The 22356-nt window shown below is 34.7% G+C and overlaps 3 protein-coding genes and 2 pseudogenes across 7 annotated transcripts; 2 read left to right on the top strand and 3 right to left on the bottom strand.

The window, feature by feature from the left end:
• Positions 1-800: 800 nt before the first annotated feature.
• LOC150029200 (uncharacterized) lies at positions 801-3167 on the bottom strand. The gene is made up of 3 exons (XM_090297967.1): positions 3086-3167; positions 1810-2664; positions 801-1742 (listed from the first exon to the last, which is right to left on the bottom strand). The coding sequence occupies exons 1-3, from the start codon at positions 3165-3167 to the stop codon at positions 841-843; spliced, it is 1839 nt and encodes a 612-aa protein (XP_090154093.1). The 3' UTR covers positions 801-840.
• A 1121-nt stretch (positions 3168-4288) lies between these two features.
• Positions 4289-6213, top strand: LOC137812738 (calcineurin B-like protein 8). Its single transcript, XM_068614911.2, has 8 exons — positions 4289-4379; positions 4707-4789; positions 4981-5040; positions 5354-5462; positions 5564-5616; positions 5722-5802; positions 5899-6011; positions 6086-6213. The coding sequence occupies exons 1-8, from the start codon at positions 4289-4291 to the stop codon at positions 6138-6140; spliced, it is 645 nt and encodes a 214-aa protein (XP_068471012.1). The 3' UTR covers positions 6141-6213.
• Positions 6214-7854: 1641 nt separating this feature from the next.
• Positions 7855-10554, top strand: LOC137809818 (calcineurin B-like protein 7). 3 transcript variants are annotated; one of them, XM_090299139.1, is made up of 8 exons: positions 7855-7983; positions 8084-8166; positions 8478-8537; positions 8700-8808; positions 8889-8941; positions 9022-9102; positions 9214-9326; positions 10147-10554. In XM_090299139.1, exons 1-8 carry the CDS (start codon positions 7914-7916, stop codon positions 10301-10303), a joined length of 726 nt encoding a protein of 241 aa, XP_090155265.1. In that variant the 5' UTR covers positions 7855-7913; the 3' UTR covers positions 10304-10554. The 3 variants fall into 3 exon arrangements, with proteins under 3 accessions (XP_090155265.1, XP_090155266.1, XP_090155267.1); XM_090299140.1 differs by having other exon boundaries at positions 10131-10293; XM_090299141.1 differs by lacking the exon at positions 7855-7983 and having other exon boundaries at positions 8452-8537.
• A 1172-nt stretch (positions 10555-11726) lies between these two features.
• Positions 11727-13663, bottom strand: LOC137812735 (patatin-like protein 3; annotated as a pseudogene). The gene is made up of 6 exons (XR_016518304.1): positions 13287-13663; positions 13000-13180; positions 12837-12899; positions 12615-12726; positions 12049-12493; positions 11727-11957 (listed from the first exon to the last, which is right to left on the bottom strand). The product of XR_016518304.1 is annotated as a patatin-like protein 3 (transcript).
• Positions 13664-15103: 1440 nt separating this feature from the next.
• On the bottom strand, positions 15104-21697 carry LOC137812736 (putative RNA 3'-terminal phosphate cyclase-like protein; annotated as a pseudogene). The gene is made up of 7 exons (XR_016518868.1): positions 21420-21697; positions 20939-21228; positions 20698-20839; positions 20419-20597; positions 20168-20343; positions 19838-20044; positions 15104-19730 (listed from the first exon to the last, which is right to left on the bottom strand). The product of XR_016518868.1 is annotated as a putative RNA 3'-terminal phosphate cyclase-like protein (transcript).
• Between the last annotated feature and the right edge of the window lie 659 nt (positions 21698-22356).

Here is a 22356-nt window from a genome sequence, read left to right as displayed (position 1 = left end):
AGAAGCATGGGTGCAATTTATGTCTGTGTCTAAAACTGTACTTGTCTTTATCCCTAAGGAGGGTTTTCTACCGAGAAGGTTTTAACGAGGCACTTTAAATTACCTACCTTGGTCAGAAATCCAATTATTAAGTAACCGTTCATTCGGTCGGAATTATATAACTACAGTTATCCGAATAATAACTTAAACGTTATTCACCAACCTTGGTCAGAAATCCAATTATTAATTAACCGTTCATTCGGTCGGAATTATATAACTACAGTTATCCGAATAATAACTTACACGTTATTCACCAACCTTGGTCAGAAATCAAATTATTAATCAACCGTCGACTCGGTCGGAATTATATAACTACAGCTATCCGAATCATAACTTCAACGTTATTCACCAATCTTGGTCAGAAATTCAATCATTAATTACCCGGTCATCCGGCCAGAATACATAAATTATAACTTAAACGTTATTAACCAACCTTGGTCAAAACATGACTAATAACCTAAGTGGTTAGCCGTTCGTTCGCACACCTTGGTCAGAAATTAAACATGACTAATAACCTAAGTGGTTAGCCGTTCGTTCGCCAACCTTGGTCAGAAATTAATAATTAAATTATTACTCAACCATTCGTGCGGTCAAAGCATATGACTTGGGTTATATAAGTTAAACGTTATCTACCAAGCTTGGTCAGAACATACAATTGGTAACTTAAGTGTTGTCCGAGCGCATGACTTCGAATACTGACATGATATGTTCAACAACAATAGAAGTGTGCGGAAAAAAGCAAAAACTAAAAGCAGTAAATTGTTCAAACGCCCACAACCCGGGTCCAGATATTTTCACAAATTATACTATTTCGATGGCTTCATCCTGCTGCGGGCCCTCCGACACAGTTTCATCACGATTCTGACATTCTTCCTCCGCCCCCTCTACCTCCTCACCCTCTTCGCCTCCAAGAGGTACTAGGCGGCCATCCACCACATCCATACCCAGGTCGTAACGGCTATCATTAGTCGGCACACCATGGAAGAAAGCTACCTGACGAACGCCCTGGTTAAAACTCTCTTCACTTACACGCAGCATAAAACCTTGGCATTGTTCAATCTCGGCGGTCAAAGACTCCTTTTCAGCCATCAGACCATCTTTTTCTTTCTTTAAAAGATTTCGTTCGGTCGTCATTTCAGCCAAGGCGGTTTTTAATGCTTCTTGCTCTTCCTTCGCAAGCCGGCTATCCTTCTCCCTCTCCCTTTGGCATTCTTCAACAGACTCCAAAGCTCTCTTCAAAGACGTGGCCGAGTCGTCAAGCTTACGCTTCAACTTGGGAATCACGACCGACTCAGCCCTCTTCAACTCCTCACCAATAGCATGGCTTACGACCGCTGCCCGACACTGAAGTTCTACCATTTCCGTAATAAGGTCCAAAGTCGGGACGGCAGCCAATACCCCCTCGTCCTCTGGTCGCAGATCAAATTGCATGGTGGGGGCAACTCGTATCCCAATTCCCAGCATGCTGAGGGGTTTGCCTCCAGAAGAAGGGCCCGCCTCGATTCTCGGTACCTTGGTCGGGCGGCCCCTCTTCTTATTTGCAATAGGAGCAACAATAGCAGTCTCGGTCGGCTCCTCCTCGATAACAGCAATTGGGGATTTCGATTTCACACCAGCAATGGCAGCAACCTTGCTCTTCTTCGCTTGTCTTTTCAAGCTGTTCATGAATTTACTCAAACTCGGATCCATTGTTACGACAATATCTGCATAACACACAGTTAAATAAATGTCAAGTATCAAATCGAATTACCGAAGGGCAAAGAGGCTCACCGTTCAGATCTGCCCATTGCTTGGACGATCCATAGAGAGCTATCAGTTCCCGAGTGGGAAGTCTACACGGCAATTGGTTTATAATCATCAAAATCTCCTGATCAATAGGGGATAAGGATTCCCAAAATCGATTTTCAAGCGTGGCAGGTTTCTCGGTCCAATGAAAGGGAAATTTGGTAGTCCCATCAGCGTTATAGAAAAGATCTCGCCCGTTCGGCTCCACTAAAACTTTAAAATAATAGTCTTTGAAATTTTTGTAAGAGGAGCTAAACGCAGCAAAACGCACATTACCCGGACGACTAGATAGGGATAACCAACCCACCGAATGGCTAGGATGAGTATTATAGTAGTACAAGAAAGACTCAGGAGTTGGCGTAAGGCCAAAAATTTGACAGATAATCCGGAAGGCTTGTAAAATGGCCCACGAGTTTGGGTGTAGCTGGGTTGGTGCAACATTAAGTATCCGAAGGATACTCATAGTAAAATCATCAAAGGGGAAAGATACATACAAATGAGAAAATAAAGTGCTATACACAAAGAAAAATTCGTGCGGAGCATTTTCCCGGCCGTGACACACACGGTCGGTGACACCACATATATCGACGTATAACGCCTCTGCCGGACAATCTGGTGTTAAAAAGTTTTTATGGACAGCAAGAAATTCATCTAATTTATCAGAGGACTTTATTTTACTAGGAATCCTAAGAACAGCAGGATCGACCCAGTCGTACGTTGGGCCTTCCGATGCCTGACTCGCACCGCGAGTCAAAGACGAACCCACAACACTAGAAGACCCCTCGGAAGAAGGCATGACTAACCTTGAGTTGAAGAAGACACCAGCAACAAACTCAACACCTAGCAAACAGAGCAAGCGACGTGAAACTCAGAGCAAGAGAAACAGAAAACCCTCAACTTCACGAATGAAGCACTATTTATAGGAGAAGCAAAACCCCTGCGTTCGTCTACCACCATTAGATCAATTCTAATCTAACGATCATACGCGCTCGGCACACGAAACGGCGCGTAATCCCTACCATTCAATCGATCTAGATGTGACAGCATCCCCAAACGGCGACTCTGCCATGCGTCACATCTCTGCCACACATTAATGATGCCAGCTATCATGCATTGTCTCAAAAACCCCTGCGTCTTATATGACTCTTCGTCCTTCCATGACCTCGAGCCTGGGGGGCAAGTGTACCGGTCGGGACCGGACGACCGCATGGTTCAAATTAAAATTTTCTAAGTAATTAACGTGGTTACACATGGGACTAACGGTTACAATTTCCACTGAGCAACAAATACACGTAAGCAATCCCTGGATTTTCGGGAACATCCCCTAGATCCCAGGAAACCATCTAACACGACCCCAGAACCACAAAACACGTCGCGAACCACTAACAATCCAGAGGGCCCAAGCCCAAGAGGAACATACAAAAGAAGAGAAAGAGAGAGAAAAAGGTATGTTTTTGTTATATGATAAGAGATCCTCACTGAGAGAGATTACTGACTTGAGCGTCGGAGCAGAATCGCAGGTACCCCACTGGTCGACCGAGGACAGCGAAGAAGAAGGAAACTCGAAGGACAGGACAATTAAGAGTGAAGCAGACACCTTGTATCGACGTGGACCAACATTACTCAGTCCCCAATATCCATACAGGTACAGATTCCTTTCACTTTTATAATTTTCTCAGAAGAGTGTGGCAGCAGAGACTCGATTGTTTTACAAACCAATAATTATCTAAAGGAGAAAAAAAATGGTCAAAGATATAAAGTTTACACCATTTTTGTGGTGTATAGATGGGAAGAGAGATAAAAAGGACAAAATAAAGAGTGGAAAAGTGATAGATGACCTGAAAGGAATTAAAGAGATAAATAGAACAGAAAATTGAAAATGGATGTATGAAAATAAATCGTTTTGTTATACACTAAGGTTAACAATATTTGAACTTGTAATTGTACACTGCCTATACATTTAACCGGGTTGACAATTGAATATTTTCTCTTCTTGATTGTAATCAAAAGATTTTTCGACCGTATAGTTAATATAGTGATTAAACTTATCTTATTATTATATAAGAGATTTGTTTATTTATAAAATTTATAATGTACTCTGTCTTTGATTGAACATATTTAATGTGTATCGTAACTTGAATGAAATTATTTTTTGTTGCATATTTTTTATAATATCTTGGTGCATTAACTCTTACCGGTCAAACGGTGTTTGATACCGGATGATTCTGGTGCTGGTTCTGGTTTGTCCTACCGGTAAAGAACTTAAAAATTTTCATAAATTACACGGACTCCCCACTAGAGTTTGCATCAATTGGCGGAAAAAGAGTTCTGGCACATTAGCAAAGTCTTCTAATGATTAATCATGAACTTATACATTTTTTTTATTTTTGATGCAGGCAGGTGCAATCTGTTTCAAAGTGGTGTCTCCGATAGAATTATGTCCTACAATTCTTAAACTGAAATTATGTCCAAGTCTATGAGGTGCTTTTGCTTGAAGAAAGCTAGACCAAAGACTAAGCTAGAGCTATCCACCCTTCTTGCTTCGGAAACATCTTGTGAGTAGAACACACTATTTATTATTTTGAACTCTATTTCTTGGATTTTTCATGAAATGTACCACGATCTTGCTATCATTATCAATATGGTCATTGCCTTTATGTTATAGTTTTTGGCATGCTGCTAGTCAATAGACCTAACTAGCATATACCTCATTCTGTAAGCAGGATTCCATTTGAGGTGTTAGTTCTTGGTTTTACAACTTGTCACAACATTTTGGCAGCATGTGTTATGCACACATGAATTACTCTTGCCAAACATTTGAGGGGATACACATGTGAGTTTTCTTATAGTTTAACTCTCAAATGTCCTTTACTCTTTGACAGTTACTGTGAATGAGATTGAGGCTTTGCTTTGCACGTTTAAGAAACTAAGTAGTGCAATTGTTGATGATGACTTCCTTCACAAGGTATTTCCATTTAAGCTTGTTCTAGTAATAAGGATTCCATATTTTTTTCCTCGTTAATTAAATGAGCTAATATTACCCTGCTCTTCTACTACCACGATCCTTTACATTGCTGAATTGTCATCATGATTTTCTGAGCATTTTGATAGAACGAAAGTTAGAAGTGTTAAATTCTTGAAAAAATTTATCTGCAGGAGGAGTTCCATCTTGCACTTTTTAATAATGGTAGCAAGCAGAATCTATTTGCAGATAGGGTGCGTCCTTGTACATTTTTATTTTATTTTCTTACATCCTGTTAAGTGCGCCAACATGTATCCAAGAAAAATGTGAATAGTACCAGAATGTTAATTACTTTTTACAAAATAGCATTTCTGTTTATATAATTGTAATGATGGATAAAGATATCAACAAGTTTTTGAATGGATCACCCAATATCTAAAAATTTAATTTGTGTATGAAAGTAATCACTTAGGTTTGTATTTCTGTGCATATTAAATGAAGACATGACTCCAGAACTTGCCAAAAATTAGTGCCGAAAATGTCATTATTTTTATCAGCAAAATGCAGGTATTTGATATGTTTGACATCAAGCGTGATGGAGTAATTAGCTTTGGGGAGTTTGTTCGCTCGCTGAGTATCTTTCATCCAAATACCTCTGAAGAGAAGAAAATCGAATGTACGAAATCATTTGTTTATTACATGAATCAAACGTTATTTGGCTAGTATGTTATTTTGGTTATGTGAATTGAGCATAGTGCCAATTTTTCTTTCTAACAGTTGCATTTAGATTGTTTGACCTTACACAGAGTGGATACATTGAGCATCACGAGGTGAGTACGCTAGCTTTCTCTGTGGTCTTTCGTTTACATTTTTTGCTATAACCACTTTAATAGTTTATGCTTCGTTCTTATTCTGTGCTTAATGGTATACTCAAGTTGAAGGAAATGGTGTTGGCTACTCTCACTGAATCAGATGTTACAGTTCCCGATGATGTTGTTGAAGCAATTGTGGACAAGGTTATCTGCTCTCCAATTTCTCTATTTTTTCACTAATCCGCTATTCCAATTCTTTTCCCTTTATTGGTTATTTTCTTCTTGGCTTAATCTCTTCAGACAATGACGGAGGTTGATTCAAAAGGAGATGGAAAGATAGATAACGAAGAGTGGAGAGATTATGTCACAAAAAACCCTTCTCTTCTCAAGATCATGACTCTACCCTATCTAAAGTGAGTTACTTTGGTGGACACTGAAACTTTGACACTTTTTTTTTAGTGTTTGACTCTATGATTTTGTTTATCAGGGATATAACTCTGGCATTTCCCAGCTTTATTTTGCACTCTGAGGTGGAAGACTAGCTACACTAGGCAGCATACAATTGCTCCCTGAATACATTGTATAATATGTTGAAAACACCATTAACCAGTCTAGTGTTCCATGCTTCAATAACACAAATTATACATTACTCTCAAATATTTTCATATTTGTTAAGAAGTTAAATCTAACTCAATTTCAAAAAATCCACTTATAAAGTGAAGTTTGCACTCACTTATAAAGAATGTAATATCTAGTTAATGTTCACGTCGAAGCTATCAACTCGTACGTGAAAATATATATTATGGATGATTCGATAACGACTCGATAACGGGTGGCATGATAGGTCAACAAACTATCGCTATGATAAGTCCGACAAACTTTCGTTATGATAGGCTTTAAATGACTTTGATATTATGTTAAGAAGTGAACTTTAAATCGATTTTATAAGGTTGAGTTAGGTTTGAAATTCATTTCTTAATAATAGTGATATCAAAATCCCTAAACTAGTGAGTTGTATCTTAATTTGTTGTTGAAAAACTATCATGATTTTGTACATGCAATGTACTTCTTGGAGGCCAGAATAAGACCAAATTTCAAGGTGAGCTTGACGGTTGAGAGTAAAATATTGGCTGGTTAAGGTTATTGGATTCCTCCTAGGTAAGCTTTTTTTTTATTATCGTACAAAAAGAATAAATTTTCTTTGCGTCTGCGGAGAATGCTTGTTTGGGAACATAGGAATTTGAATTAGATTCGCGCCTTATTACTGAATTGGGTGCCATTCCACACTGTCGGCGCCACCCATATTTCTTTAAGATGATTCCTTTTAATAAAACAGAATAATTTCATATTTTAATAAAACAGAATAAATTATTTATTTAAAGTGACATGATTTTACTGTGAAAAAAGTTAAGTAAGAGTAGAATCACAATATCATATTATCTTCAAAGAATTAAAGAACGCACGTTTAATTATACTCCAATAAAAAAGTTATAAACAACTGTTACCAATTTATTGTTTTATACATTTTTAATTTAGACTTGATTATAATATATAATAATATTTGTGAAAATAGTATTTTTCATTTTTTTAACAAGAGTTTCCTTATGCGAGCAATTCAAATCTGTTTAAGCAATTTCATTATTATGTAAATACTTCCCAACAATAAAATTGCTTGAAGTAACTCTAAATTTATCTTCTATGGAAGATGTTGTCTTGTAATTTTCCTAACATCAAGCTATTCATTGTGTTTATTTTTCTCTGTCCCACAAATTCCACACATGTTTGGTTGATATCTTTATTTCAAAGTGGTTTTTTTAATAGAAAAAAAAAGAGTGTTCTTACAAAGAGTCTTATCTTGCATTTGGATTAAAAAAATTATAATTTTCATAAAATTCAAATATATTAAATTTAAATTGTTTCACTTTTTTTATTGTTTAACTGGAATTAATTGAAAAGTAGTCTTGACAAATTTGATAGAAAAAAATTGACTAACTTGATTAATAAATAATGTAGTCTTACATTAAAGAAAAATAATTTTAAAAATATGAACCGAAAAATAATTATCAACATCGATGGAAAAAACTCTAATTTATATTGGTCCAAAAATAGTATTAGTGTTTGTGAAAGAACCCATAGGTTCAAAATTAGTTTTGTTAATGTTGACAAAAAAAGTCCTTATACTTTTTTATTTATTATTAATACAAAAATATTCCTATTGTTCCCTGCAGATTATATTTATAGTAATATTTAGTTAAGTGCGTATCAAATTCTCGACCCCTTGCAGAGTGTGGAAACACAGAAAAAAAGTTGAATTGATGGGGTGTTGCTGCACCAAAGAGCGACTTGATCATGAAGATCCACCATTTCTTGCTTCCCAAACCTATTGTAAGCATTCTTTCTAATTTTGGCATCCCTTTTGTATTCTGAGATTTCATGTTCAGCTTTGATTAATCATTTTCTTATTCCTCTGGTTATGCTTGTGCAGTTAAAGTTTCTGACATTGAAGCATTGCATGTTCTGTACAAGAAATTAAGCAGCTCCATGGTGGACGACGGGGTTATCAGCAAAGTAATTAAATTAAGCTCATGAGTTCAGGCTCAACACTAATTAAACACTTCTTGTAATCTCTTGAAATTTCACGCATACCTCTACTCTTCAACGTGTTTGATTATATTCTGCTTCGAACAATTTAAGGAGTTTGTATCAAACACATTATATATATTTCAAATAATTAAAGGAATTGCTGTTCACAACACATGACACACAAGTATAACTCGAAAGAAATTTCAAGAAAGTGGTGTAGTTTACCTTTATTCTACTGTATTTGACATTGTGCCACTTAATTATCAACAGGGTTATATATCTTGAATTTTATGCAGGAAGAGTTTCAGCTTGGCGTACTTGGAAGCAGCAAGAAACAAAGCTTCTTTACTGACAGGGTCAGTTTCTTCATATTTAGCCTTTAGAATTTAGAAAACATATGCATCATGTTACTGTGATAATAAAATATAGGATGATGGTGGCCACTGACCTGTGCTACAATCTTTTTGTGTTCCTTTTTGGAATGAGACAGTGATTCTGTGTACTAAATGTGTTCACAGTTATTTCAATTATTTGACTCAAATAAAGATGGGGTGATAGAATTTGGAGAGTTCATTCGAGGTCTAAGTGTCTTCCACCCATCAGCACCACAGGCACAAAAAGCAGACTGTAAGATTTCCTCTGAAAAGTGTGTGAGTCTGCATACTTTACAGTATTTATATTGAAGTCTTTGGTGTCTAATGTGGCAGTTGCATTTCGACTCTATGATATATGTCAAAGAGGCTTTATGGAACGTGACGAGGTAAACAAAATACTGAGATGATTAAGAAATAAATTAGCATAAACTAGAAGTAACTCTGATGAACATTTTTCAAATGGAAGGTAAGAGAGATGGTATTGGCACTACTGAATGAGTCAGATCTGGTTCTGTCTCATGACATTATTGAGGTCGTAATTGATAAGGTATGATCACTTTCCTTTTTCCTCTCTTTAATTAATATCCCTTAATTAATTATATTTGTGTAAAACATGTGATTAAATATCTAACTCTACCCCTCTTGTATTGTTGCACAGACCTTCGAAGAAGCAGACTCAAAAGGAGATGGAAGAATTGATCCAGAGGAGTGGCAAGATTTTGTTGGTCGAAAACCAATCTTATTGAGAAATATGAATATTCCCTATTTGAAGTAATATGCTCTTGTCCCTTCCCTTTTCATAGCTTTTTATCCTCATATAAACTGAAAGCTTGTCCCAGGTAACAAATTATCAGCAACTTATTGCACAAACCTTTTTGCTAAATAGACTACCACTAATGGAATGGACAATTTAGTTTTTGGTTATGATATATTTTTAACCTCTATATATCATGGGCAATTTTTAATTTGATGTTCACCATATGTTAATATTATAATATTGCAGAATTGAATTTATATATTTCTATATTTATACATCAATATCCTATAATATTCCATTTGATATTTCTGTCATTATATCTAATCGTGAAATGTCAATGTGTCATGCATATATAGTAATAGTAAATGTTAAAATTGGTAATAGTATTTATTTTTTAATTGAAAGAGATACCTACCATAATTTCTAATAAGTGGATAATGGAATATATATATATATATATACATACTCGAAATGTATTAAAATCAAACATTCTATAATTTACATACATGAAACTTCATGAGCTTAATTTTAAACTATTATTGTTTACCAATTTCTATAATATCAACACGTTAAAACTCATCTTAATTATGAGTTTTTAAAGTAATCATCACAAAATTTAGCAACTCTACCATGCAGTTTAAAGTTTTTTTCTGGTAATGTTTTTCTTTATCCACTTCCTTTGTTACTATCAGCCTAAAAATAAGCTTGATTATTGAAAAGATGTTGCCAAGAATATGAAATTATAATTACTCTAGAAAAATATCAGAACTTGCTTTTGCTCCTCAGAGATGATCCAAATTAGTTATAAAACAGCACAGTTACTTATCATTGCAGGGATCTGAATAGACAGTTTCCCTGCTTTAAACAAACATCAGGCATTGAAGACTATACAAGCAGCTCATCCCCTGAGAAAGACAACAGTAGCTCCTTAGAAGGACAATCTCAACAGTGTCAACATCAATATTACGCAAATAAAAGAGATAACCTTTGAACAACATATTTCAAATGTTGTATTTGCCAATTCAGCTTCAATCTCTTTCAAATGTTGCATATGCGCCAGGGCTCCCAGATCAACCCTCTGATATGGACCAATAGGAATCATACTTTTGTTGGTAGAAAAAAACTATTCATGTTATCTGAAAATTGCACAGTAAAAGATTCTGGTTACAATTGTGTCACAATATAATTTTAGAATTGCTTCATCTCTTTACATATATCCATTTTTCAGCAAAATTTTATTTCTATGATGTTCATAAGCCCACACCTTCTTGCATTTAGGAGATCCCAAATTCAATCGGCTCCAGGTATTTTCATGTTAAATTTTGTCTCAAAATCTTTATCAGATAATTTATGTTTATAGTTTATGAAATTTGAGGTTAATTTACTGCTGGTTCTTCAAATTTACAAACAGTTCTTTTGAGTCTTCGAAATTTGAAAAATATGATTTTAGTTTTTAAATGCTTGATTTAAAACAATATATAGTATAGACGACTTAATGAATTGGTTTTAAAATAAAATCTAACACTTTTAGTCTCCGCACAATAAAATTATTATTTTTTAATTTGAAGAACAAAATAAGATATATCCTAAGTTTTAGAAAACAGAAATATAATTAAGCCATAATTTTATCTCAGATTTTATAACTAAATAGAATTTTTATTGAGATAACCTGTATAATATTAATGAAATAATAAGTGAAAATTGTACTGACATGCTGACGTGTCTCGGACACTCTGACCGAAGTGATTAAGACACCACGCACTACCGACAAGAAAACCATTAAATAAAAATTAATTTTAATAATAAAATATAATTAATTATTATATTAATTAAATTAAAGATCATTTTAAAAATTAATTTTTTTAATTTCTAAATTAATTTATATTATTGATAAATAATTTATAAATTTAATCTAATTAGCTATCAAAAATTTTACTACCAAATTTAGAATATAAATAATTAGATAATTGGTAGTTAAAACTTTCTTCAATCCAACCTACTCCTAAAATAAACCCACTGATAAATCTTCATCAATTCTTTCTCTCATGCTAAAATTAATGTTTATTTATTTAATTATGGTATATATGATGTTGATAATAATTTTTTTATAACATTGATTTAAGGTAATTGAAGGTTTATTGATTACCCGGATCAGTCAACAAGTTCTTTTGCTTTGGATCCAGTCATATCTCAAATCTAGGAATGTATACATCATAATTGATTTAAACCTTCATGCATATATATATATAAGGAATTATATAGTCTTTGGTTTTCTATTCTAATAGTTTGTTATATGATTAGTATAATTTTGTTTTACTTTTACTTTTGATTTTGTTTTAGGGTAAATAACAATAAGACGAGGAATTAATCAATAAAGAATTTATATTATATCAGTTTATTAAATAAAGACAAAAGTATAATAATAAAGTAGCCCCTGAATTGAAGTTACATCGTATTCAACAAAATGAATTGAATTAAGAAATGTACAGAAGAAAGTTAAGAGAAAAATAAATAAATAAATATATATATATATATATATAAATATATAGAATGATTAAGAGAACTAGAAGACAACGGGGTTCTTAGTAGTGTGTGGGGATCTCATCTCTCGGAGCCTCCTCTCCTGAGAGAGTATTTTCGCAAACCTGAAATCAAACCACTAATTACAATATATTCAATTAATATAATAATTCTATTAATTAAACCAAAACTAATTAGAGTAATTAAAAAATAAACCTTGTGAGAGCTTGTTGATTAGTTTCCCCGTTGGCGAGTGGCTCAAAGACACCATTCACTAAATTGACCCTAGAAACTGATTTCTTCAACAGATTTTGACCAATCTCACAAAGCTTCTGCAGATTCTCCTTCGTAGCAATGTCGACTGAAGAATCCGTTCCATTCAAGGTATCATCCTGAATTCGAAGGTAATTATCTTCAGAGTGAAGTGCTTGAGTCACAGCAGATAAATGGAAATCAACCATGTATGCACTCGATTGCGTGAAAACGTCTGTCAATGGAGTACTGCCATTGTAGGTTAGCCAATCCAATAACCCCCATTTTGCTGCAATTTGACCATTGATTTTTTCTTCATTTTTTGCTGTTCCAGTGCCTATTGAAATTATCAGGAATCTGAATTTTGCTTCATGATTTGCTTTGTAACTTCGTTCATGGCAACTAGGGTCTGCCTCATCAATTTCCCAGAACAAAACAAGTCAATCATAATATCATTCATCATTATCATTAATTAGTCAAATAAAAGTTTTGAAACAAGAATCAATTTTAGTTTATGCATATATATTTACCGGGTTATTTGCACAGACGCCGCCATCAATGAGATTGAATTGGTGTAGGTTCCCTTGGGAGTCTTGGTTAGTGAAAGTGTGTGCAGAGTTTAGCATCCATGTAAGAACATTTCTTCATCTGCATCAATTCATTTCAAACCTTCCTGTTACTTTCTTTCTCATTCTTTTCATTTAAGAAGTGATGAAAAGAAAAAAAAAAAAAACAGAGGGAGGAAAGTTAACCTGATAAGGAGAAAAAAGAAAGGGTTGCATAGACTTGTTGCTATTATAGTTCCACCAAGCCCACTGCAACAACGCAAAGTATGCTATATATTAACTCATAATTTCTCAAAATGAATGAATGCATGCATGATTTGATCTAGATAGAACATTATGAATGAATTACCTGTGGTGTGGGAAAATCTTAAGACCGTGTTCCAAGTAAAAGGGCTTGATGTCTTTGGCAGCAAAAAGTGGTCGATGGTTGTTGTCTGAGCAGTTAGCATGGCTGTTACAAGACCTCCCGTGCTTGTTCCTGAAATCACGTCAAAGTAATCTGCAAGCCTTGCCTCTGGACCATCCAACTCCTACATCATTTTCATTATCAGTGTTCCATAGTACTACGTATTTAACATGTCTCTTCATCAATGGAATTGGTCAATGAATGAAGTAGGTTTTGGAGCATTGAAATACCTGAAGCTGAGACTCAAGGAAATCAAGAATGGTGGCGGGGATGATGCCCCTGATGCCACCTCCATCGATGCTCAGAATGGTCACTAAGTTTCCGTAAGTTGGAGGCTGAATTTGTTCAACCGATGATTTTGATATCTCCATTGCTAATTTGTTTGTGGACAAAAACTTTGAGAAAATACGGTGTAGTTTGTTTGTGAAGAGAAAGCAATGTGTAAGAAGGAGTAATGGTATGTTTGAATTGTTGGCATGGTGGTGGTGAAATTTATAGTGGGAACTCGACCAATAGATATTGATATTATATTGCAGAGGTTAATAGATCACATTATATTGCATAGGTTAATTGATGAGAATATATTTATTATAATTAAAAAAATATTGATTAAAAAAATATTCATAAACATATATTATTGAATTATAATAATAAATAAATATGTTATTTTAATTAATATTTTTATAATTGAATTTATTTGGATCTTCCTTATTAACAAAAAAAATTATTATTTTTATTAATTTTTGTTTTTAAAGTAAATTATGCAGAGAAATCATCTATCTTTTTTAATAGGTCAAATATGCAAAAATTTAAGTTGTTTCTTAACTAAAACAGAAAATTAATTTCGAAAAGAAAAAAAAGAAAATAAAATTTATAATATATCAAATAAAATTAGAAGCAAATTTTCTAAAAAATACAAGATTTTTTTATTATAATTTTTTTTCCTAATTTTATTTTTTCTTAGCTAACTTGTATTTTCTTCTTATTAGTTTTTATTTATTATAATCTAAAAAAAGAAAATTAAAAAAATATAATATTCAAGATATTCTTTTATCATATCTGATTTTTTTTTTATATTATCATTATCTTATTTTGATTTTATTTTCTCATATCCTTTGTTTTAATTTTACTTTGATTTACTTTTATTTGTATCTTATTTTCATTTTTATTTACTTTTATTTTATTTATTTATATCTGTTATTTTTATCATGTTTTGATTTGTTTTTATATCTTTTATTTTGATTTGTCTTTATTTTATATCTTTTTTTTAACTCCTTTTTTGCCATTTTTTTTTATGTTTTTGGTTTTATTTTTATTGTTATTGTTTTTATTTCCTATATTTTATTTATTTTATTTTATTTTATTTTTACATTTTTTATAACTATTTATTTAGTATTAACTGTAACATTTGCATTATTTTTTTTTAGGATTTTGCATTTTGAGTAGACACTTCAGTTGCTACTCTTTAATTTTTTGAAATTGAAAGCAATTAAGGAAAGACTTGATTTTTAAGTTTGTCTATATGTGATTCACCTCTCTTTCTTAGTAGTTTACTTGATTTGCTTTTAAATTAAAAAAAAAAAATTGCTCTAAGGCGTCTAATAGGTGTTTAAGGCGTCTAATAGGTGTTGGTGTCCATAATATATATCTCCTGTTTTAAAATCTAAAATGGAACCTAAATTAGCTGAAGAAACGCATCTTCGTTGGACTTGTCTATGTGAAAAGGGAACATTCAAAACAATGGAAGTGTTGAAATGATTGTGTAATTTAAATCTTCATCATAAAGCAGACAAGTTCGTGTAACTTACTGGATCCATGTTACCCTCAACCCCGAAAAGATATCTCTTGATTATTCACATTGAGTCAAGAAGAAAGCAAAATGATTCTACTAGGAGTCAGAAAAAGATAATGAAAACCATGTGGTCTGATTATGATTCATTATAGTATACAACAAAAGTTCTTCAAACTCAGTTTGTTCCATAGTAATTTTGCCAATTGCTAATCAACTTTTATGTTGTCTTGTTGGAAAACAAAGCTTGCATAAGCATAGTAATAAAATATGATGAAGCTTTATCAGAGTATTAAGTTTTGGATAATCATAGACACAAACAGTTGCATGGTTGTTATAAACAGAGATTTCTTGTATAACATCGATAATGGAGAAGTGTTTGCTATTCAGGACAAGAGAAATGCTAAAAGAAATAAAATCTATATGTGAAAAATGCTAAAACTGGGTTACAATTGAAACTGAATTGAACTTCACCTCTTCTTTCATTTGGAAAAGAGTACATCATGTGTTGGGTTTGGGCTCACTTCCTATGTGGAGACCCAACTGTGAGTTGAAATTAGGTTAATTTTTATTTGCTTCTAATTTTTCATTGTGTGATAGATTGCAGTCAAGGAGGAATAGAGAGAGCTATCTAGAGACACTCTTGGAAGGAGTCATCAGCAAGGCAGAAACAGCTTGAGTGTGTGCCATCTATAAAGAGTGAAATAGAGATTGAGAGTGAAACAGAGAAAAAGAAGTTAGTTTCGTCAACAACTTTCGACCGTCGTCGCTTTGTTCACCGTTGGATCGGGCTGAAACTTTGACAGCAGGTTCAAAAAGTGAGGTACAACAATCTAACCGTTCGGATATTTGAGAAGTTGATTGAGCAGTGAGAAATCAGTCTCACACCGCAACAACGTTTTTCTTGATAACGAGAATTTTCGGATCGTCGCTGCTTCATCCACCGTTGGATCGAGCTGAAATTTTGACAGCAAATTCACAACTCGTGGATCTTTAATTGGGCCGTTCATATTGGTGAAAAGTCAACGAAACAATGAGTTGTAGGCCGCGTACGGTAACTGCTGTTTATGAATTTTCTGGATTCCTATTCTATAATATTTGGTTGATTATTGAGCACGAGTTGTGCTGTAATTTGAGACTCTCTGTGTAACCTAATTTGATCATAGAGGAGTTTGACTGACTGGCTTGTGCCCGTGGTTTTTACTTCTCACATTGAGAAGGTTTTCCACGTTAAAATTCTTGTGTCTTCCTGAAGTGTATTTTTGTTGCTGCGAATATTTGTTATTTCTCCTCACAGATTCTTGCGAGTTGGGGAAATTATTATCCGCTTCTTATTAACTCTGGTTGAATTGAGTTTTATTGTGTTGAATTTACCATCAGAGTGGTATCAGAGCTCTTTGGTTGGAGCTATTGAACTGCTTGAATGATGGAGGCAAAAACAAATAAGATGGTTTGTTTGAACGACACTAATTATCACTTGTGGAAGGGAAAAATGAAGGATCTGTTATTTGTGAAGAAATTACATCTTCCTGTGTTTGCTACTGAAAAGCCAAAAGATAAGAGTGATGAGGATTGGAAGTTTGAGCATCAGCAGGTCTGTGGTTTTATTCGTCAGTATGTTGAAGACAATGTTTATAATCACATTGCTAATGAGGAAGACGCAAAATCCTTGTGGAAAAAGATTGAGACTTTGTATGCCTCTAGTACAGGGAACAATAAATTATACTTATTGAATTCCTTGATGAATTTGAGGTACAAGGAGAGCACTTCTATTTCAGATCACTTAAATGATTTTCAGGGGCTCTGAGATCAATTGTCAGAAAATGGGCATCAAGTTTGATGACGAAGTTTTGGGATTATGGTTGCTGAATACTCTACCAGATTCTTGGGAAACATTTCGGGTTTCAATTACAAACTCATCCCCGGATGGTGTTGTCTCCTTAGAAAGAGTCAAAGGTAGTGTTCTTAATAAGGATATGAGAAGGAAGGCACATGGTACTTCATCTCATTCCGAAGTACTTGTCACTGCAAATAGGGGGAGAAGCCAGAGAAAGGAACTGAAAGGGAGTAGACAGAACAACATATGTAAATCCAAGTCTAGATACAAGAATGTGGAGTGTCATTATTGTCACAAAACAAGGCACATTCAGAGAAACTGTTTTGTATGGAAAAGGGAGAACAAGGATAAGAAAGGGAAGCAGAAGGAGAAATATCATGACAATGATGATCATGTTTCTACTGCTACCTATGATGATGATCTTGTTATTCTCCGTGATCATGATTCAGTTAATCTTGTATCAGATGAGAGCATGTTACACCAAGGAAGGAGTTCTTCACATTTTACACTTATGGTGATTTTGGAGTGTTGAAGATGGATAATGATGGTGTGTCCAAGGTAATTGTTATAGGTGATGTTGCTAAGAGGAATACAGTTGTTGCTAAGAGGAGTCAAACATGCTCAAAATATTCGCTTTAATTTGCTTTCTGTGCAGATGCTTGATGATAGTGGTTTTGAAAATCACTTTGGTTCAAGAAAGTGGAAACTCTTTAGAGGTAATCTCATCGTGGTCAAAAGGGAGAGAATCAGTAAATTGTATTGGACAAAAGCATTGGTTTCTAAAGATAATGTGAATGTCATGGATATGGACGCTTCTTTGTGGCACTGAAGGCTTAGTCATATCAGTGAGAAGGGGCTAAATTGTTTAGCCAAAAAGGATGTGCTTCCGAGATTGAAGAGTGCAGAGCTGGAGAAATGTTCTCATTGCATGGCTAGTAAGCATACCAGGGTATCCTTCAAGAAGCATCCTCCCTCAAAAAAGTCAGAGTTGCTTGAACTAGTGCATTTTGATGTTTGTGGCCCATAAGGTAAAGTCATATAGTGGTGCATTTTACTTTGCTACCTTTATTGATGATTGTTCTAGGAAGCTTTGGGTTTATGTTTTGAAGACAAAAAGACCAAGTACTAGAAAAATTCAAAGAATTCCATATTTTGGTTGAGAGACAGTCAGGCAAGAAGCTGAAATGCATTCGTACTGACAATGGTGGTGAGTATTGTGGACCGTTCGATGCTTATTGCAAGCAACACGGTATCAGACATGGGACTCCTCCTAAAACTCCTCAGTTGAATGGCTTAGCAGAAAGAATGAACAGGACACTGATAGAAAAGTCAGGTGTATGCTTTCTAAAGCAAAGTTGCATAAGCACTTTTGGAGTGAGGCATTGTACACTGCAGTGCATGATATTAATTTGAGTCCTGCAGTTGCTTTGAATGCTGAGGTGGCAGACAAGATTTGGTTTGGCAAGAATGTTAAGTATGATCATTTGTGAGTCTTCGGTTGTAAAGCATATGAGCATGTTCCTAAGGATGAGAGATCCAAGTTGGACACAAAGACAAGGCAGTGCATCTTCATTGGTTATAGTCAGGATGAATTTGGCTACAAGTTCTTTGATTCTGTAGAGAAGAAGGCACTGAGAAGCCGTGAAGTTCAGTAGCAAACACAAGAAGATGCAATTTCTTCACAAATAACAGATCCTTCATTTTTTTCTTACACAAGTAATAATTAGTGTCGTTCAAACAAACCATCTTATTTGTTTTTGCCTTCATCATTCAAGCAGTCCAACCGCTCCAACCAAAGAGCTCTGATACCACTCTGATGGGAAATTCAACAGAACAAAACTCAATTCAACCAGAGTTAATAAGAAGTGGATAATAATTTCCCCAACTCGCAATAATCTGAGGAGCAATAACAAATAATCGTAGCAACAAAAATACACTTCAGGAAGACACAAGAATTTTAACGTGGAAAACCTTCTGAATGTGAGAAGTAAAAATCACGAGCACAAGCCAGTCAATCAAACTCCACTATGATCAAATTAGATTACACAAAGAGTCTCAAATTACAGCACAACTCGTGCTCAATAATCAGCCAAATACAACAGAATAAGAATCCAGAAAGTTCATAAACGGCAGTTACCGTACGCAGCCTATAACTCATTGTTCCGGTGACTTTTCACCGATCCGAACGGTCCAATTGAAGCTCCACAAGTTGTGAACCTACTGTCAAAATTTCAGCCTGATCCAACGGTAGATGAAGCAGCAGCGGCGATCCAAAAATTCTCGTTATCAAGAAAAACGCAGAAAACGTTGTTACAGTGTGAACGGTTAGATTGTTGTACCTCACGTTGTGAACCTGCTGTCAAAGTTTCAGCCCAATCCAACGGTGAACAAAGCGACGGCGATCGAAAGTTGCTGACGAAACTAACTTCTTTTCTCTGTTTCACTCTCACTCTCTATTTCACCTCTATAGATGGCACACTCCTGGCACACAATTGACTGTTCTGCTGATGGCTCTCTCCTAAAGTGTTTCTAGATAACTCTCTTTACTCTCTCTATGCCTCCTTGACTGCACTATATCACACAATTGAAAAATTAGAAGCAAATGAAAACTAACCTAATTTCACAATGGGTTGGGCCTCCACATAAGAAGTGAGCCAAAACCCAACACATGATGTACCCTTCTCCCAAATAAAAGAAGAGGTGAAGTTCAGTTTCAATTGTAACCCAGTTTTGGTAGCTATATATATATAAATTTTAGCGTTTTTCACATATAGATTTTATTTCTTTTAGCATTTCTCTTGTCCTGAATAGCAAACACTTATCCATTACCGCGCGCTTTATAATACCTTTCGAGAAAGGTTTTTCAGGCCATAACCAACACACTTGAGAAAAACTGACTGTGAGTTCGGCTCTGGTTTTGATAATGAACTTCAAATTTAGAAAATCCCTAATGTTTCTAAGAGTTTCAACCCTGTACTGGGAAAGTTTTCCAACACGAACCTTGGAAACATCTTGAGGGCATAGTGCACAAAGAAGAAATAGCAAGCCCTATAAACCAAAACAATAAAAAGAAAATATTAGGGGAATCCTTTCTAGTATCCATCACTTGACACAAAAACATTAAAAGGGCAGAAAGAAACAGCTGACATACTAACCTGATGTGCTGAATCTACCACTCCACTTTGAGCTATCTCACCAAGTAAAGCATTGGTAGTCCCCACGCCGGAGGCATCAGGTCTCTTTTCGCATCATCTGCAAGGCTAGAAGTATCATCGTCCCTCGCATGAAAAACAGCAGTGTTTGCGAAGATGAAGCAACCAGATGTAGTTTCCGCAACCAGCGAAATCCCAAAACCAGGAGAGCTGCACCAGCAAATGTCCAACAAAAGGAGTTACAACACTATGACTCTTCCTATTTCAACCAAATATATTTTCAAAACTGAAATTCAATATTCAACAAATTTCACTGAATGGAAGGAATCATACTTTCCAGCCTGAGGACCTGATCTGTGATCAGAGAAAATGTGCACATCAGAAACGAGCGGATTGATTATTCCACGGGTTGCTTTAATCATGCTATTTTCAAACTGAACAGACACTCTGGTTGAAAAGGTAGTTCCTCTAATTTTCTTCACAAAACCTTCATCAATCCAACTAACAGCCTGTGAGGAAGTACACATAAGATAACAAACAAATTTAAATACAAGTCGAAATCATCAAAAGAATCAGAAACTTACAGCCAGACTCTGAACAACAGGAAGTGATAAAATAACTTCGCCGCCACCATTGGGAGGTAATCCGCGACTCTCTACTTTAAGCTCCAAGCTTTCAGAGGGAACTCCAAAGCGCTTCAATATGGGTAAAGCAGTAGACTTGAAGGTATCAACCGATGGATCCTTAGAATCATTTGTAATCCCTGATAAACAATATCCCAAACAGTTCTAATTCAAATCATTTTAATACGGTCCTTCTGACATAGGTTTCAAAGAAAAATCAAATTATTATAACTACTATACCTTTGAGCCTACTGTTTGGGAAACAAACACAACACAGTGAGTGGCTCCAGAAAATAGCCAATGGCGGGCGAGACGCCACAATCATGAGCACTGTGTTGCCTGCCACCGATAATAGTTCCAGGTTTGTATTTTAATTTGGTACCTGTTCAACCCAGATAAAATGAACAATCAATCCCTTGGTGGTGGTGGTACTGCAACTAAACTTCATTCATAAAAAAAAAATGAAATTGAAAAGAAATACCTGTTTCGTTGATTTCGACGTGGCAATCGTCGCAGACAGTTTCGAAGAGACGGAGGAGTGAAATCTCATGGTCGCGGAGACCTGGCCAAGTTTCGTCGGCACGAATATCTTCGATGAGAATGGGAGTGGAAGAGAGAGTGGCGAGAAGAAGCCGCTGCCGGAAGTTCTGGCTTCCCAGCAACCTCTTGTACGCCGTTTTCCCCATTCTATGAATACACCGCAGATTTCGATGCCCGGTATCGGAATGCAGAACGGAGGAGTACGGAGGAGTTGCTTGCAAGAGACGTATCCTACAAAAAGAGACGAAGCCAGTTAACTCAGTAATAAACTCGGTTTTTAAGTAAACTCGAAAGAATCGGAGTGAACTCGGTGAACTCGCTCAAACTCGCGAGTCTACTCTTAGATGGCGAGTGCAACTGGGTTTTCGTTTTAACCAAAACGGTGTTCATCTGAATGGGAAAAATAAATGAAATAAACTGACCTTCAAAGTTTCGCGTTTCGTTTTCGTTTTGGTTTCACTTTGCGTCTTCTGTGGAGTGTGCGGAGGTGGTGTGTCTTCTCTAAATGAGTACGGCGGTGGTAGCGATCGAGCGGAGTGTTCGCGCGGTGGTGACGGTTAGGTCGCAGGGTGATGGCGGTTCGTGCGTTCGTGCGGCGATTGCGGTGGTCGCGGGTTGCAGGTCGACGGTGGTGTCGGAGGTGCCGATGGTAGTTTGGTCCATTGTTACGTGGTCTGATCTAGGGAATTAGGGTTCTGTTATTATTTTATTGGGCTGCACAAGATGGGCTCCAAATTGATTTTTTTTATTTAATTGAGGTGTAGATTTTTTTTTTGTTTGGAATGCTTTTTTTTTTAATTGAGAAAACTTGCTGCAAATTTTATTTGTTTTTGACAAAAATTGAAATTGGAGCAGTATATTTTTTTAAATATTTTTTAAAACAACTTGATATAAAAATATAAAAATATTTTTAAAAAAAAAATTAGAATTAAAATAATTTTTAAATTAAAACAAAAATATTGTAATTTGTTAATATATAAAATAATTATATTTTTAAATGATAATATATTAAATTTATTTTCTTTATATTAAAATTAAAATTAATTAGATTTCTTTATTTATTATTTTAATGTTAATTTAATTAATTGTTTATAAATATAATTATTAATAAAAAATAATTATTAATTAAAATTATATAACATATAACTATAATATAATATTTAAAAACATATATGTAATGAATTATTTATCTAAATATGATATTATTTTTATACATAATTTACTACATTATCACATATAATTGATTATATATTATTTTTTATCTACCGAATTTTAGAAAATAAGTAATAACATTTTCTTTCTCAAATTGATAATTTTTATTTTTTATTTTCTCTTTAAATTTTCTTACAAAGTACATAC

The sequence above is a fragment of the Phaseolus vulgaris genome, chromosome 2, assembly GCF_051622355.1.
Source record: "Phaseolus vulgaris cultivar YP4 chromosome 2, ASM5162235v1, whole genome shotgun sequence".
Classification (NCBI taxonomy): domain Eukaryota; kingdom Viridiplantae; phylum Streptophyta; class Magnoliopsida; order Fabales; family Fabaceae; genus Phaseolus; species Phaseolus vulgaris.
This window is presented reverse-complemented; position numbering and strand designations above follow the sequence as displayed.

Bases quoted from the DNA above. Each gene is read 5' to 3' on its own strand.
- LOC137809818 (XM_090299139.1), top strand. From the start codon at position 7,914: ATGGGGTGTTGCTGCACCAAAGAGCGACTTGATCATGAAGATCCACCA. The intron at 7,984-8,083 runs GTAAGCATTCTT...ATGCTTGTGCAG, and splicing joins TCTTGCTTCCCAAACCTATT to TTAAAGTTTCTGACATTGAA. The intron at 8,538-8,699 runs GTCAGTTTCTTC...ATGTGTTCACAG, and splicing joins AAAGCTTCTTTACTGACAGG to TTATTTCAATTATTTGACTC.
- LOC137812738 (XM_068614911.2), top strand. From the start codon at position 4,289: ATGTCCAAGTCTATGAGGTGCTTTTGCTTGAAGAAAGCTAGACCAAAG. The intron at 4,790-4,980 runs GTATTTCCATTT...ATTTATCTGCAG, and splicing joins ATGATGACTTCCTTCACAAG to GAGGAGTTCCATCTTGCACT. The intron at 6,012-6,085 runs GTGAGTTACTTT...TTTGTTTATCAG, and splicing joins ATGACTCTACCCTATCTAAA to GGATATAACTCTGGCATTTC.
- LOC150029200 (XM_090297967.1), bottom strand. From the start codon at position 3,167: ATGGTTTCCTGGGATCTAGGGGATGTTCCCGAAAATCCAGGGATTGCT. The intron at 2,665-3,085 runs GTTAGTCCCATG...TCTGTTTGCTAG, and splicing joins GCTCAGTGGAAATTGTAACC to GTGTTGAGTTTGTTGCTGGT. The intron at 1,743-1,809 runs GTGAGCCTCTTT...TGTGTTATGCAG, and splicing joins GCAATGGGCAGATCTGAACG to ATATTGTCGTAACAATGGAT.